Source organism: Acartia tonsa, chromosome 4 (assembly GCF_053477335.1).
Source record: "Acartia tonsa isolate MP-2025a chromosome 4, ASM5347733v1, whole genome shotgun sequence".
Lineage (NCBI taxonomy): Eukaryota > Metazoa > Arthropoda > Copepoda > Calanoida > Acartiidae > Acartia > Acartia tonsa.
Window position 1 is genome coordinate 49,890,535 of NC_137263.1, and position 14,279 is coordinate 49,904,813.

Here is a 14,279-nt window from a genome sequence, read left to right on the forward strand (position 1 = left end):
AGACAGAGAGACAGAGAGAGAGAAGAGACATTTGGACATGGGTTTGACATATGCACATAAGTGAAAAGTATATTTTTAAAAGCGGGGCTTATCTATAATTAGGGTCGGTCATTCCGTCCCTTTTTTTACTTTTAGACAACAAATTTTTGTATGTTTGAATTATCATATTCATCAGATTATTGGAATACTGATTCCTATAACAACAAGGTAGAATGTTATAGCGAAGCAGCTCTATAAGTCCTAAAAATGTCCTTTAACAGTATCCTGAATACATTCAGTTTTGCAACAAATTCACTTACAATTTTGTTTAGACTTGTGCATTTATTCAGTTCTGACACTCTACAAGTGTCCTACCATTTCAGAGCTTTGCTTTTATGGATGTTGTCATTCTTGTTTGAAATAAGGAAGTGGGAACAAAAATTACAGTCTTGTCAAGGCGATTTGAATCAAAGTTGAAAGATATTTGTGTATTTTTAAATTATTTGCAATTTTGTAATTGAAATGTGCTACTAATTCAAAATGTAAGTGCAAATACAAATTAAAACAAATAATTTTGCTGCACTTATCATAAAAAAGAATGAAAAACTCTTTAAAAATATGAGAGAGTGCTCTAAACTTTTCCTTAAAATGCCGAGCGAGCATTGATTCCCCCCCCCCCATTATTTTTGAAAATAATAAAATAAAATTGATAAACAATCAAAAAACTAAACCAATTTTTTATAATTTATTTCAAATTATGGAAATGGGGGGTTGAATCTGTTTTTTAGCACTTTTAGGGAAACCGCTGATATGAGAATAAGAATATGATTCACAACACTAAATGGTTTGTCAGTTACAAACTTAAAAAGAAATTTCTAGCGGACGGATATATTTGATTTCAATGATACGAGTTACAAAATTTTTAGACAATTGCTTTATCCTAAGAAATTATTTGTCTGTATGTGTTAGTTCACATAGTATACTAAGGAAGTAAATATTGACCAGCCAAAGTTTATTAAAAGAATAAGAAAAACTAAATAACTTTATTAAAACAAAATACAACAAAAAATCAAATTTAAAAAAAAGATCAAAAATCACAGTTTTGTTACATTCTCATCCTGGCCTAAACAGAGATCATTTCATTTTTAAACAACACCTTTATACAGAAAGCAGAGAGATTGGACAATGGACTATTAAAAATTCTTCCCAACAAACGAATTTTTAGTTTTTAATTTTAGTTCATCGATCTTGTTTGGTGCAAGGGTTAAAATCTCCCAACTTTTCCAAAATTATTTTAATATATCAGGGATGAATTTTTTTTTACATAATTGGAAAAGATAATTCAAATAATCATCCACTGTCCTATCTCTTTATCTCTGTAAAAAAAACTGAAATTTAAAGTTAAGCAAATATGGCTTCAAATACTCTTATTAGCAAAAATATAATAATCAGTTAGATGAGAACTTTTTAAATTTTTATAAATACATCACATGTACATACAGTATGTAACCGAAGCTCTTTATAGTGCCTATAAGAATTACCAATGATAGGCCAATACACCGACTAAATTACCAATGCAATGGCAGGTCAGTATACATTTTCATTGAACAATCGTAGGCCTGTATGTCGTTATAAAAATGATGTCATACAATACAAATGACCAACAATAGGCAAATACACAGATTAAATTACCAATGGCAGGCCAGTATTTATTTAAATAGACCATTAGTAGGCACTATAAAATGCTTCGCTTTTATGTAACAAATTAAATATTAATAAACTATTATGATAATAGATAAATTACATAAACTAAATAAAAACATATAATACATAAAACTAATTGATATATGAGATTCTGGCACCTAATATGCTAAAATAAACTAAAAAGCATTAAGAACTATGATTAAATTAAAGAGGTTTGTTTTATCTAAAGAAAAAAACTACTTAAAATCTTTTTAAAAGCAGTTTAAACAAAGAAAACTAAAATGGCAAAATTTTAAATGAATTTTTCCTCAGTTAAAACATCCCTCTCTGAATTTAATCTGGTTTAAGATTGTCTTTAAGCTGCAGGTGTTGTGTCGGCTGGGGGATCTGTTGATCCTGCTGTTGACACCTCTGCTTTTGTTGTGGTTGCAGCGCTTGTAGAAGGCGCTTTAGTAGCTTCAGTTGTTGTTACTGTTGTGCTTTCAGTTGTTGTTACTGTTGTGCTTTCAGTTGTTGTTGTTGTAGATGGAGCAGCAGTTGATGTTGTAGATTCTGTTGTGGTTGTAGTAGTAGTAGTTGTTGTTGTTGATGATGTTGTGCTTGGAACAGTAGTTGACTCCTTGACACCTTCTGTGGTGGCAACCTCAATCTCTTGAGCAGCTTTATTTTCCTCCATTACAATACTGACAATATCATTGATGACGTCAGTTATTATAGTTTGCTTGTCCTCTGTGTCTTCAACCAACTCCTCGCCTGCAATAGTTGTTGTTTCCTCGCCATCAGGGGCGGCGGTTTCAATGGTTTTAGTGTCTACGCCACAAACATCAGTAAACCGCTTGGCATAATTTTTTCTAACACACAGGTCCTTGCATAGATTTTTGTTTTTGGTTCGGAACTTTAGCTTTTTACAATTTTCGGTCAACCAATTGGGATCTTTATCATCCTTTTTATTCTTATTGCCGTTTTCCGCCGCCGGAGTTGCTTCACTCACCACATTTTCAATATCGTCGTTTTTGTTCATTTCATCATTGTCGGAATCTTCCTTTGTCTCGTTATTTTCATTGTCTTTAGTATTCTTCACCTTTACCTTTTTATTTTTATGTTTACCATCATTTTTAATCTTTTCCAGAATAGTTTCTGTTCCTTCAAGATTGTTAAGAAATTGTGGATGATATTTCATGCACAGTGAAAAATTGTGAGTTCTGAACTGACGCTCTGAACAATGAGCTTTAAAGTTTTCTTTAATTTTCTTGCAGTCCGCGTTTTTGGACATTTTCTTTCTGTGGCATTTGTGGACCATCTTTCTGTCAAATTTAACCTCTTCTTCTTCGTGATCAACCATGGGCTTTTTGGTATTTGTTACTTCTTCAACTTCTTCTTTGATAGTATTTCCAAACTTGCTACACATAATAAAGTGAACAGCTCGGTACAAAATCTTGGAACATTCTTTGTTCACTTTTGTTAGAATAATCTGACATTTCTTGATGCTTCTGAATCTGATATCAGCACAGAGCGCCACCTGGTCATAGTTCAATTTAACATCCTCTTCAGGATTAACATTTATTTTCTTACAAGTTTCCTTATTTTGGCCAAAATACTTCTTTTTCTTGCATTTCTTGACTAGCTCATGCTTTTTTACATCACTTCTGTCTTTTTTGTTAATTTCTGCTTTGCGTCCATTCTTATCTTCTCCAGCATCTTTGACAACTTCAACTTCCAGGATATCTGCTTCAACTTCCTCATTCTCTTCTCCTTCCTCACTCTCGTTGTCAACTTCTGTGTCTTCAGAGTTTTCATTGGTGACAATAGTTTCAAGAGTGTACAGACATTTTTCTGGATTTCTCTTGGCAAATCCTTCCTTTTTACATCTTTTAAGAAGTCTTTTATTGCAAACTTTGGGATGTCCCTTGCTGAACACATTGTCTTCACACTTCTCAATGATTTTTACAGTTGTCACCTACAAAATTATAAGGAATTATAGATATTGAAACACAGCATGAAAGTCTGTCAGTCTGTCTTTCCGATACTATAGTGAGGCTTTGTTGTAAGCTTAAGAACTATTGGAACGTTTAGCTCTAATTTTCATTGCAAGCTTCATATGTGTTATGGACAGTTTAAGATATTTTTTGTGGGGTTGGAGGGGTGAAACAAACAATCATCTTTCGTTGTTGTTTTTATATAATTTATTTCGAGTTAAACATGAAACAAACTATGAATTTATGTATTTTTAAATGTTTATAATAGATAAATTACGAATTACGGAATTTAAATCATGTACATTTGAAGTATGAGATATTATTTTTTTTTTTACAGCCTGATCTTTTTTTGTCCCCCCCTCCCCCTCCATAGAGGGAGGTAAAAGGGTGTTTACCCCACTCACACTTTGAAACATCTCATTTTACCCTTCACAAAATTTTTGAAAATACACCAGATTGTCCCCTTCGAAACTTTAACCCCCCCTCCAAAAAGCTTAATTGTCTTGATTGTCCCCCACTTCCCTTTTTTGTAGAATTCAAAAGTAGCTAGTGAAATTATATTAGAATATTTTTCTTATTTTTTTCGACTACGTTTATTAAGAAGCTTTTTATAGTGCCAGTAAAAATGCCGTAATACTGGTCTACCATTGGTCAATTAAAATTTATACTGGCCTGCCAGTAGTAATTTAGTCTGATTATTAGCCTATTATTGAACATTTGTATTGTATGAAGTCATTTTTTCATAGGCACTAAAAACAACTTATTTATCAACGAATCCGAGTTCATTTGTTATGAAACGAGAGTGGAAAGATTATTATATCATACGGCCAAAAAACGGTTTCAAATTTTAAAAGCTCTACCTCAATCCTAAAATCAGCATCCTGGCTTTTAGTTGTGAGAATAAGCATACACTTTCTACACTTGTTCTTGTGCTCCAGGAAGAAGTTTAGATGACGACATTTCTTACACTCTGGATCTTTATGCAGGCACTCCTGGCATAGCTCACGGTTTTCCTCAATAAATTCATCATCCTGAAATTACATAGAACAATAAATCTATAAATATAGATGTATAACCAGACATTAGAGTAAAACACTAGAGGGGAGTTAAATAACTGTAAGTCCCCATCCCAAGGACCTTGTGCCGGCTCTCAATTTGGTCTTTGATAATTAACCAATAGTGCCGAGAATATTAACACAGCCAAGTAGCAGAAAACAATTTGCTAGCAGACTCCATCCGAAGTATTACAGAACAGAGTCGTAAACAAGAAATAAGATTTTTATTTCATATTTTGGGAATAGTCCCTTTCGTAACATCGCCCCATAATGGGCGATTCGTCGTATTTTCAAAATGGCTTTTTTTTAGGTTATTTTAGGTTAGGTTAGGTTATATTGGATTAGGTGATTGCCCCACAGGGTTAGGTAATTGGCCCCGCAAGGTTAAAGCTCCCTGCAGGGGCTAGAAACAGGAGAAAAGCTACTGTGAAAAATATGAAGAATCGCCCCATAAGGTGCGATGTTACGAAAGGGACTATACCCCATATTTTTTGTTCTTTTTTACTGTAAGGCATGGTTTGGAAAAATACATAATCTATAGACACAATCTCTAAATCAGCTAAGGGGAAAACAGCGAAAGAACAATCTGATCATACTATTGGTTAGAAAGTGTACAGATTTTACTAAGAAAGGGCGATAATTTGCATAATTTCATTCGCATAATGAGTCAGCTATAAATAGTTGCATTACTTTCTTTTAAGTTTGACGAATTTTGGAGTAGAATGGACAATCTAGATATATTGTGTCTATTTTTAAACGTTAGCAGTCTTTTTTGCTGGTAAAAATGACATACATATATTCTTAATTACTTATTTCAAAAATACACTTATTACTGCATACCTCTGTGCATTGAGCACATTTTTCATCAGGGATGTCGTCTTTCTTCTCTGCTGAAGTTTTCTTTTTGGCCGTGCGCTCAGGATTAAACAGATTTGTAAACAACTGAAAATAATTAATGTTAAGGCTTATATAGAAAATATAAATTTATTCAGTAAGTCATTTTTTCCAAACTTTAGATATAAAAAAACTCGGTTGTTAATGTAGGTAAAATATTTTTTTTCTATATTCTTGTGTGGAAATGTATAGAGGACAAGAACATATGCTACTTTTGTTGATATATTAAGAAACTAGCGGCTTCGACCCTAGCCTCTAGGGGCTTTGCCCCAAGAGGTGATTTAAAAAAAATGTAAGGCAAAATCTTCAGCAAATTCTTTTTTAAAAAATGGGGGGGGGGATTTTTGTTTTTTTGGGGGGTTGGGGGTGTCCCACTCTTCAAGAAAATAGCTTAAAACCACCACAGGACCAATAGGTATATACCCTGAAGAGTAGAATCCGATCGGTTCAGTGGTTACCTAGATCTAAAGGAACAGACGGACAGGCAGACGGACAGACATCAAGCTACTTTGTATTATAGATTGTTGATATATTAAGAAATAAGGGCTGTAAACCCTAAAAAATACTTTTTTTGTGGGTGGGGCAAATATGAGTTTTTAATTTTGTAACAGCCAATCAATATTTCAAAATTAAGTTTTGTTAGCCCGGGCCTTCGGTCCTCTCGAGGCCAACAATACTGGTTTTAATCAACTTATTAGATGCGGAAGGCTGTCTATAATACGATGCGATAAATAACTATTAACGGATAATATTTACCTGAAAAATTCTGGGATTTCTCTCACTCAATTTCTCTGGAGATCTTTTTCTCCTGAAAAGTAAGGAAACAATTTTATTAAAATAGTAAGAAGTTTAAGATCTTAGCATTACATCTTAAATTCTTTTTTAAAAAATCTTTTCTTTCTTTTTAAATCTTTCATAAGTAGCCTCAATCATTTATGAAATGAACGACAGACATACTAACATGACCAATAAAGAACTTTAAGAAATGTATCCAACCTGTGTGGCTTTTGGATCATAAGATTACTTTAACTAATTTTCAATTTCTCTTAGAGCAAGAAACCTTCATAAAGTTTCATGATATTAGTCAACCCAACTTTAACCAATTTTTCACTTTTCACCTTCTTTGATGCATGAACCTTGATTTGAACATGAATTATATTATAAGTTTACTGACTGGCAAGTGCCGTGATTCTTATTGAGGGGGGGGGGGGGAAGAAACGCCCCCTGGACATATACACTACCCCACTAAAGAATTTCTAGGGGTCTTAGGCCTACTATGAGGTATATAGCGCAAAAGTTTGTTTCAATCCCCCACAAAAATTTATCTTTCCCCCCTATGATTTTTTTCCTAGGGAGAGGGTGCACACCTCCCTGGAAATAGTAAGGGCAGGGTATATAGCAACCTTACCCCACCATGTGTTGCACGCCTATACTGACAGGTTTTATGATTGATGGATACAAACTTTACAAAAGTTGAAAACTCTCAGAAAATTTCTATTTTTCTTTCTTATACAATATGTAAACACAGATTGTGCAAAATTAGCCACACAATTTTTAACATATTCCATCATTGCAAATTTATATATAAATTTCACCTGTACTAGCGCGACTGCACCCCTACCCCCCCCTTATAAAGCTCTTTATAGTGCCTATAAAAAAGGACGTCATACAGACGCCCATGATAGGTTAATTCACAGACTAAATTACCAATTGCAGTCAAGTATACCTTTTAATTGACCAATGGTAGGCCAGTATGACGTTATAACGTCACCATAAAAAGCTACAAAAATTATACCTGGGTTTTGGTTCCAACTTCAAGTATTCTGTCTCTGAATTCTTTTTTGGTAGACCAAGCAGCAGTTGAGGCCGCACGTCTTTTCTTCTAGTTTTATTTAGTTTAAGTGTCAGAAATAATGTATAAGAAAAAGATCCGTGTTAAAAAGTGTTAATGAAGCGGACAGACTAACTTGAAGAGAAGCTAGGCGCCCTATAATAATAATGTCCTTGTATAAACTCCGTGTTTAGATAAATCATGAATATTAATTGTAATTCTATTTTTGCATTTGCAATTCAATCCTCAAAATGTATAAAGGGAAAGAATCAATTGTTATCCTATCTAACCCATCCTAATTTTTGTAAATATTGGAATCAGTTATTGTTATTGGGGATTGAAGCTTCTCTTCAGTTAAACTTAGTAACGTACGTCCATCTATTCAGCCGCTCACGCTCTGCATGCTAGATAAACAACAATTTTCTAAATTATAAGTGATTTGGAAAGTAATTAATGATTTAATTCAAAATTAAAAATTAAACCAATGTTTGTTTTTAAAATATATATCTGGCACTTTCCTGGAGGGTAGCTGGATGTGACCGCCGGGAACCAAGTGGGCAACCTCGGGTACATAATCACTGGGCCCAAAATATTCCAGCAGAGGGGACCCAGAGGAGCTAGGCTTGCGCACCTGGGGTGGGGGAGGCTCCCTGGGTAGAGGGGGAGGCATGGGGTAGGGGTCGGGCTGGGTAACAACCTAACAACAACAATCATGTAAGTGTCATGCAAATAAATAAAAATTAAAAAAATTAAAAGAAGAGCAAAAATAATTATATCAAAACTTTAATATTTAAACTAGTTGCTATGGCTCCGGCCTCTAGGGGAGGTCAGAAAAATAGCCTAAAAACACCCTAAAAGATGTATATAAAAGATGCACAAAATCTAAGTATAAAAAGTCTTTTTGCATATCTCAAAAGCTTAAAAGTAGATATGTGTTACACCTTAAAGAGGAAATCCGTTTGAGGATAATGATCTACCTGGAAGCTTTTTAAAGTGCCTATAAAAAATGACGTCACAAAATACAAATGACCAACGATAAGCCAATACATAGACTAAATTACCAATGCAATGGCAGGTCAGCATACATTTTAATTGACCATGGGTAGGCCAGTATGACGTCATTTGTTATAGGCACTATCAATAGCTTCATCTACCTGGTTTCCTGTGGGTTGATATGGAGGTCCTGGCTGCGAGTATGGAGGTCGTGGTGGAGCATAAGGTGGGAGGCTGTGCTGATCATCACTCAATACTCCTCCTCCTCCTATCTCTGGCACGCGGGCTCCTTCTTGGGGACCAGGGTATGACGGTTTCTTAGATTGCTCTTCAGTTAAATATCTCATTATTGCCTAAATAATATTATCAATAGATAATTTTTAACTAGAGTGTGTCCGTCTGTCCCGCCGATACGTTTGATAGAATCATGGTAACTTGCTCGATCATCATCATTTGCTTTAAATTAAAAGTGTTAACCAACCAAAAAGTTATGTTTTAAATTCACTCAAATTCACTTAGTGTCCGCTGAACTTTTAAAAATATATTATTTGTTGTTACTACGCTACTTACAGATACAATTATCCTTGTCTAACAAATGAATTACAAAACATGATTTTGATTTGTGAACATTTTTCTGTTAATTAGACATTTTTATGGCAAATTAAAAGCTATAATTTTTGGTTTTTTATTTACCTTTTTAGCTTGGGGGTTCTGTAGTAAGAGGCTGACGACATCCTCATCAATATACTGAGGATTACCCTGTCCATCCATCCCATACATCAACATATTCTGTTCCTGGCGCTCTGGAGCCGAGGTGGCTGTCCTCTGGTACGCCTTGGCTGCCTGTTTCTGTGCCTGGGCCTCATGACCAGAGTACGCAGAGAACTGGATCCCATTCGTAAAGGCGTCAGATTTCTTCTTCTCTTTCTCTCTCTCCTCATCCTCTGCAGATTCTTCTTGCTTTGAGGATTCAGCATTTTGATGTTTCTGGCGTTTACGTTTATTAGCGCGTGATTTTTTCCTCCATTTCCTGCCCTCCCCAGCATGCGGCTTCTTTTCGCCAGATGATATGTCAGGGTCTACTTCACTTTCAGCATCATCTGTGTCATGTTCTTCTGTAAGGTCAGAAGTGTCGCGCTTGAAGAAGTTTCGCTTTTTCTTATCCTGGCTGAATAGGTTGTTGCTTTCTATTTCTTTCAGAGTGTCTTTCAGCTCGGTAACCTCTCCATTCCCATCTTCTGGCATCTAAAAAAGTGTAGATACATCAGATCATATGTTATGTACAATTTAGGTCACGTGGCATATGATTTTTTTTAATGAAGCTTTTCTATAACTAGGGTATGTCTTGTCCGTCCGAAACGGTTAGATCTTTCTGTTAATTTAGACTTGTTAGAATGGGCCTAACGATTTCAAACTATGCATGATAATTCCTTTAACAATTAGGTACGATTTGAAAGCGTCCATTTTAATTTTGTCCATTTTTCTTTATTATTTTCTTTTTATGTCCTTTAACTTAAAAGTAGGAAAGTACACATTATAAAAATGTTTATCTAATCTATGATATCTTTCTTTGAGTGGATTTGGTGAAAGTTTGTTTTTAGTGGTCAACAAAATGGGTCGGGTTTCCATTGTTTTTTTTTCCGACAAAAAACTTATCAGTTTCTAGTGAAACCATGTAACATAAACTAGACCACGCCACTGAAAGACCGGTTACCGGCTGAAATTTAAACATAGCATACATATATAGTATAATACATTTTCTTGTTATGTATTTAAAGCATGGGTAGGGAGGCCTCTGAACTGCTAATTATGATAGTTTTATAGTTTTATTAATAAGTTTTCTAACTCGTTAGCTTCAAAACTTTTATTAAATTTTGAATTGTTATTCGAAACAAGCAGCGTCCAATAATTCTACTGAACAGAACACTGTTTCATTGGGGATGTACTTTAATTTTACATCCATTGTCTTATTCCTTAAGATACCTTAAAGTTATATTTACAATTAAAACGTATTTTTAATTTAAAAGAAGTGTTTAAAAACTAAGGAAGCTTTTTTAAATGGCTAACATTAACACGCGTTTTTATTAAAGATTTTCTATACAAATTAACAGTAAATGTTTTTCTCGTATTCATTCGAATCCGGTGGATAGGAACCGGTGCTTATCCATACGAAAAAACTATGTCTAGCATCGTATTATATCCAGTTTTCTACGAATATAGAAATGTACAATCATAAGATTAAAACCAGTTTTTTTAGCCGGTGCCTTCGGCACCACGGGGCTAAAAAAACTAGTTTTAATCTTATAATTGTACATTCTATATCCGCGGAAAGCCGTTTATAATACGATACGAGAAATAACTATTCTCTTTTGTTTGCAGCATTCTTAAGTCCTGTTAAATATTTCATCTTTCTTTTTAATGATCCTAGCTACTAAACTATATCAGGGAGGGAAAGGACATTGGGCTGTTTATTACACTAGTCCCCAAAGTCTGATAATAACGTTTTCTTATGCGTTTGCTTAGCAACCTTGGGGACTTTTATTGAGTTTTGATGGTTGGTTCATTTAGTTGAGTGTCCAAACGAACACTAATTGTAATCTACAGAGGGGGTATTTTTGTGTATCATCATTGGGCATGACATTCATCAAACGGCTATTGTCTTATCCCTTAAGATCCCTGAAACTATATTCATTAGTTTTAACTTGTTTTTACATATTTTTACAGACTAGTTTTTATTCCTTGTTTTACAATAAAAAGATTTGAAATGAAAACAGAAATTCCTATACACATAGTTAGTTAACCTTAATTACAGAAACTTAATTAGACAAAATATAAACTTAGATTTTTAAACTTTTTAGTTGAGATATAAATAAAACAAGGATGACAATATTCATAAAAGAAAATCAGACTATTATTTTAAACCCTGAGCTGAGCTATTTATTGGCCCTCAAAGTTTATTATTCGTTAGCCTAACAACTTTGGGGATTTTTAATGAATGTTGATGGTAATTTTATTAGGTTGAGTGTCCAAACGTTTCAAGCAATAATTGTAATCTACAGAATAGGGATTTTTTGTATAGCTTCATTGGAGACGTACATCAATTTATCGGCTATTGTCTTATCCCTTTCGATCCCTGATCCTGTACGGACCTGTCTATAATACGATGCGATATATAACTATTATACCTTATCCAGCTGATTAGCCAGACAGATGAGAAACTCATCCAGCTGCTGGTTCGGGTCCGAGGGATACATGTTCTGTGCCAGCTCCTTGCAGCTGGCCGTGTCCTGGTCAAACATACTCTCTATCTCATTCTCAGTCACCAGCTCACTCTAAATATAAACACAAACACGAGTCAGTTAATCATATGTGTTTGGACTGTAAATTATACTGGTACCCAAAGTTTTATAAACATGCTCTATTATTTGTTAACTCAATAACTTTGGATTCTTTCATTAAATCTTGATTGGTTGGTTCAAACTTGCAGCGTCTAAACTTTTCAACCAATAATTTCAATACGTAGAAGGGGTAACTTTGTTTAACAAATTAGATAGTATATTAATTTATTGGTCATTTTATCCCTGGTAATTTATTAACTTGAATGCGATAAATCGCTAGCTAACAAGAAATATAAACGTATATCAAGACAACTACCTGGATCCCCCTGTTGGGGACCTTTTTCGTCTGCTAGCAAATTGCTTTCTGTCCATACAGGGACATACAGTTATTCAACCCCTTCCCCCTCTACTGTTTTACTCTAATTAGCCAACCTGTCAAAATTTAATCAAAAGTTTTGATCATTTAGCGGTTTATAAACAAAAAATAAAGCTTAATTTATTTCTTCATCCTATTTATTCCTGCGTTTTAATGTGAAATTTTGAATTGAATCTATGTGCAGTTTGCAAGTTGACTGAGAAAATGAACTCGAGATGCAAGGAAATGAGATGACAAGTTTGCTTGACAATCAACTTCAGATGCCCTTAGTTTTGTTTTCAAATTTGTACTATTTGTACCTAATTATTATGATAAAGTAACATGAACTCTGTCTGTCTGTCTGTCTGATATGGTTCTCCTTTACAGGATATCTTCTCATAGGTCCTGGGAAGGTTCTAACTATTTTAGGGCAGGGTACCACCAACCACTAGACCGAGAAATCGACCCTAGTAAAAGAATCACCCCCCCCCCCCCCAACAAAAAATGTTGTTCTTTACTTTTTCTTTTTAAATCTAAAATAATAAAAAATTGGATTATAGAAATCATTCCCCCCCCCCCCCTTCCTCAAGTGCACTAGAGGCCTCTAGGTGAGTAGCCGATAGTAAAGGAAAGACGTGAAATTGGCATAATATATATAATCTACTCTAGTTTTTTTTATTAAATCGTTCCTTTTGTGTACAAATAGTGTAAATGTGTGAAAACTAAGGAAGTGAATATTTTTGCAAACTTGAAATTTTTGCACTCTACACATAATAATTTTCATATTTTTTATCAATGCTGCTCGGCGGATATGGACGGACTATTAAACAAGGTTTTTTTTGGAGATGCTGCGCTTAAAATGAATAAAAGTTATAGTTATTTATGGAATGTATTATAAACAGCTTTCTGCAGTTATAAAAATGGATAGTTTTAAGATTAAAAGTAGTTTTGTTAGCCCCGACATGCCAAAGGTACAAAACTAGATTATTATTGTAATTGTATAATTTCATACTTGTAGAAAACTGGATATAATACGATACGATTCATGATTTTTCAGCTTAGAAACGGTTCTAATCCAGCGGATATTAATCGGCTTTGAAGCCACACTGGAAAAATGCTTACCTGAGCTAAAAGGGCTCCAGAAGCCACCAGCAAGATATTCACAAACTTTCCCATGTTCAGTCAGGAAAACTTTTCAATAAAGATTTTGTATTTTCATATTTAAATTGTCAATATTAGTAGCGTAAATACTCTATTTCGTGCGTTGTCCAAGATAAATTTAAAAGCTGTTACTAAGCAGTCTGACAGCTGATAAGCTTTAATGGTTATTCGTGGATATCTGAAGCTCTGTATAATGCATATAAAAAATGTCATATTAGAAAAGTCCATTATTCTAATACAACGTAATTCGGGATTTTTCTGCCAAAAGTTTTAAAATTTATCTCCTTTTTTTATAGGCACTAAATTTAAAACTTTTGGCCAAAAACCTATATATTTCTATAGGCACTATAAAGAGCTTCTTAGTGATAAGTTAATTAAAAGCTGTTAATAAGCAGGTTGACAGCTTATTTGTAGGAATCTATTCTTAAGATATAGATGCCTATTTTACATAGCACCAGATTGGCACTTTCACTTAAACCTATCCCAACCGAATCCCATCCCTCCTTCTTTCTTAATTTTTATAAAAGCATATTTCTATCCCCTGCTGGGACCTACCTATCCCTACGCGATTTCTGAGGGGCTTATTAAACCTCAATTAACCTTTGTCATAGTAGCTGCATTACAAGCGAAAGAAAACTATCTTTATAAATATACAAAATCTCACTTTTGGGTTTAAACTATATTAATTTTTCTTATATCTCAGAATAGAATCATTGTTGTTAGTTTGAATATTACAAGATGCAAACCATTCACTCACTCTCCCAGCACTGCTTAGGGTTTGTCCCGCACAAACGCACACACACACACACACACACACTCACGCACACACACACACACAATCACAAAAAAAACTTTCACTGAATTTAAATATCCCTTGTCTTTGAGTGTTTGTGTGTTAATGTGTGTATGTGTGCATGAGTGTGTGTGTGGGTGTGTGTCTGTGTGTATGTGTGTATGGTTTCCCATGTCCTGATTCTTCACCATTTTCTCAAA

At 34.3% G+C, this 14,279-nt stretch overlaps 1 protein-coding gene across 1 annotated transcript; it reads right to left on the bottom strand.

Annotated features, from left to right (window-relative positions):
* Positions 1-1,258: 1,258 nt before the first annotated feature.
* Positions 1,259-14,097, bottom strand: LOC145317603 (uncharacterized). The gene is made up of 11 exons (XM_080158746.1): positions 13,951-14,097; positions 13,248-13,316; positions 11,618-11,764; positions 9,126-9,677; positions 8,594-8,785; positions 7,958-8,136; positions 7,404-7,490; positions 6,365-6,416; positions 5,555-5,656; positions 4,520-4,690; positions 1,259-3,640 (listed from the first exon to the last, which is right to left on the bottom strand). The coding sequence occupies exons 2-11, from the start codon at positions 13,299-13,301 to the stop codon at positions 2,039-2,041; spliced, it is 3,138 nt and encodes a 1,045-aa protein (XP_080014872.1). The 5' UTR covers positions 13,302-13,316; positions 13,951-14,097; the 3' UTR covers positions 1,259-2,038.
* Between the last annotated feature and the right edge of the window lie 182 nt (positions 14,098-14,279).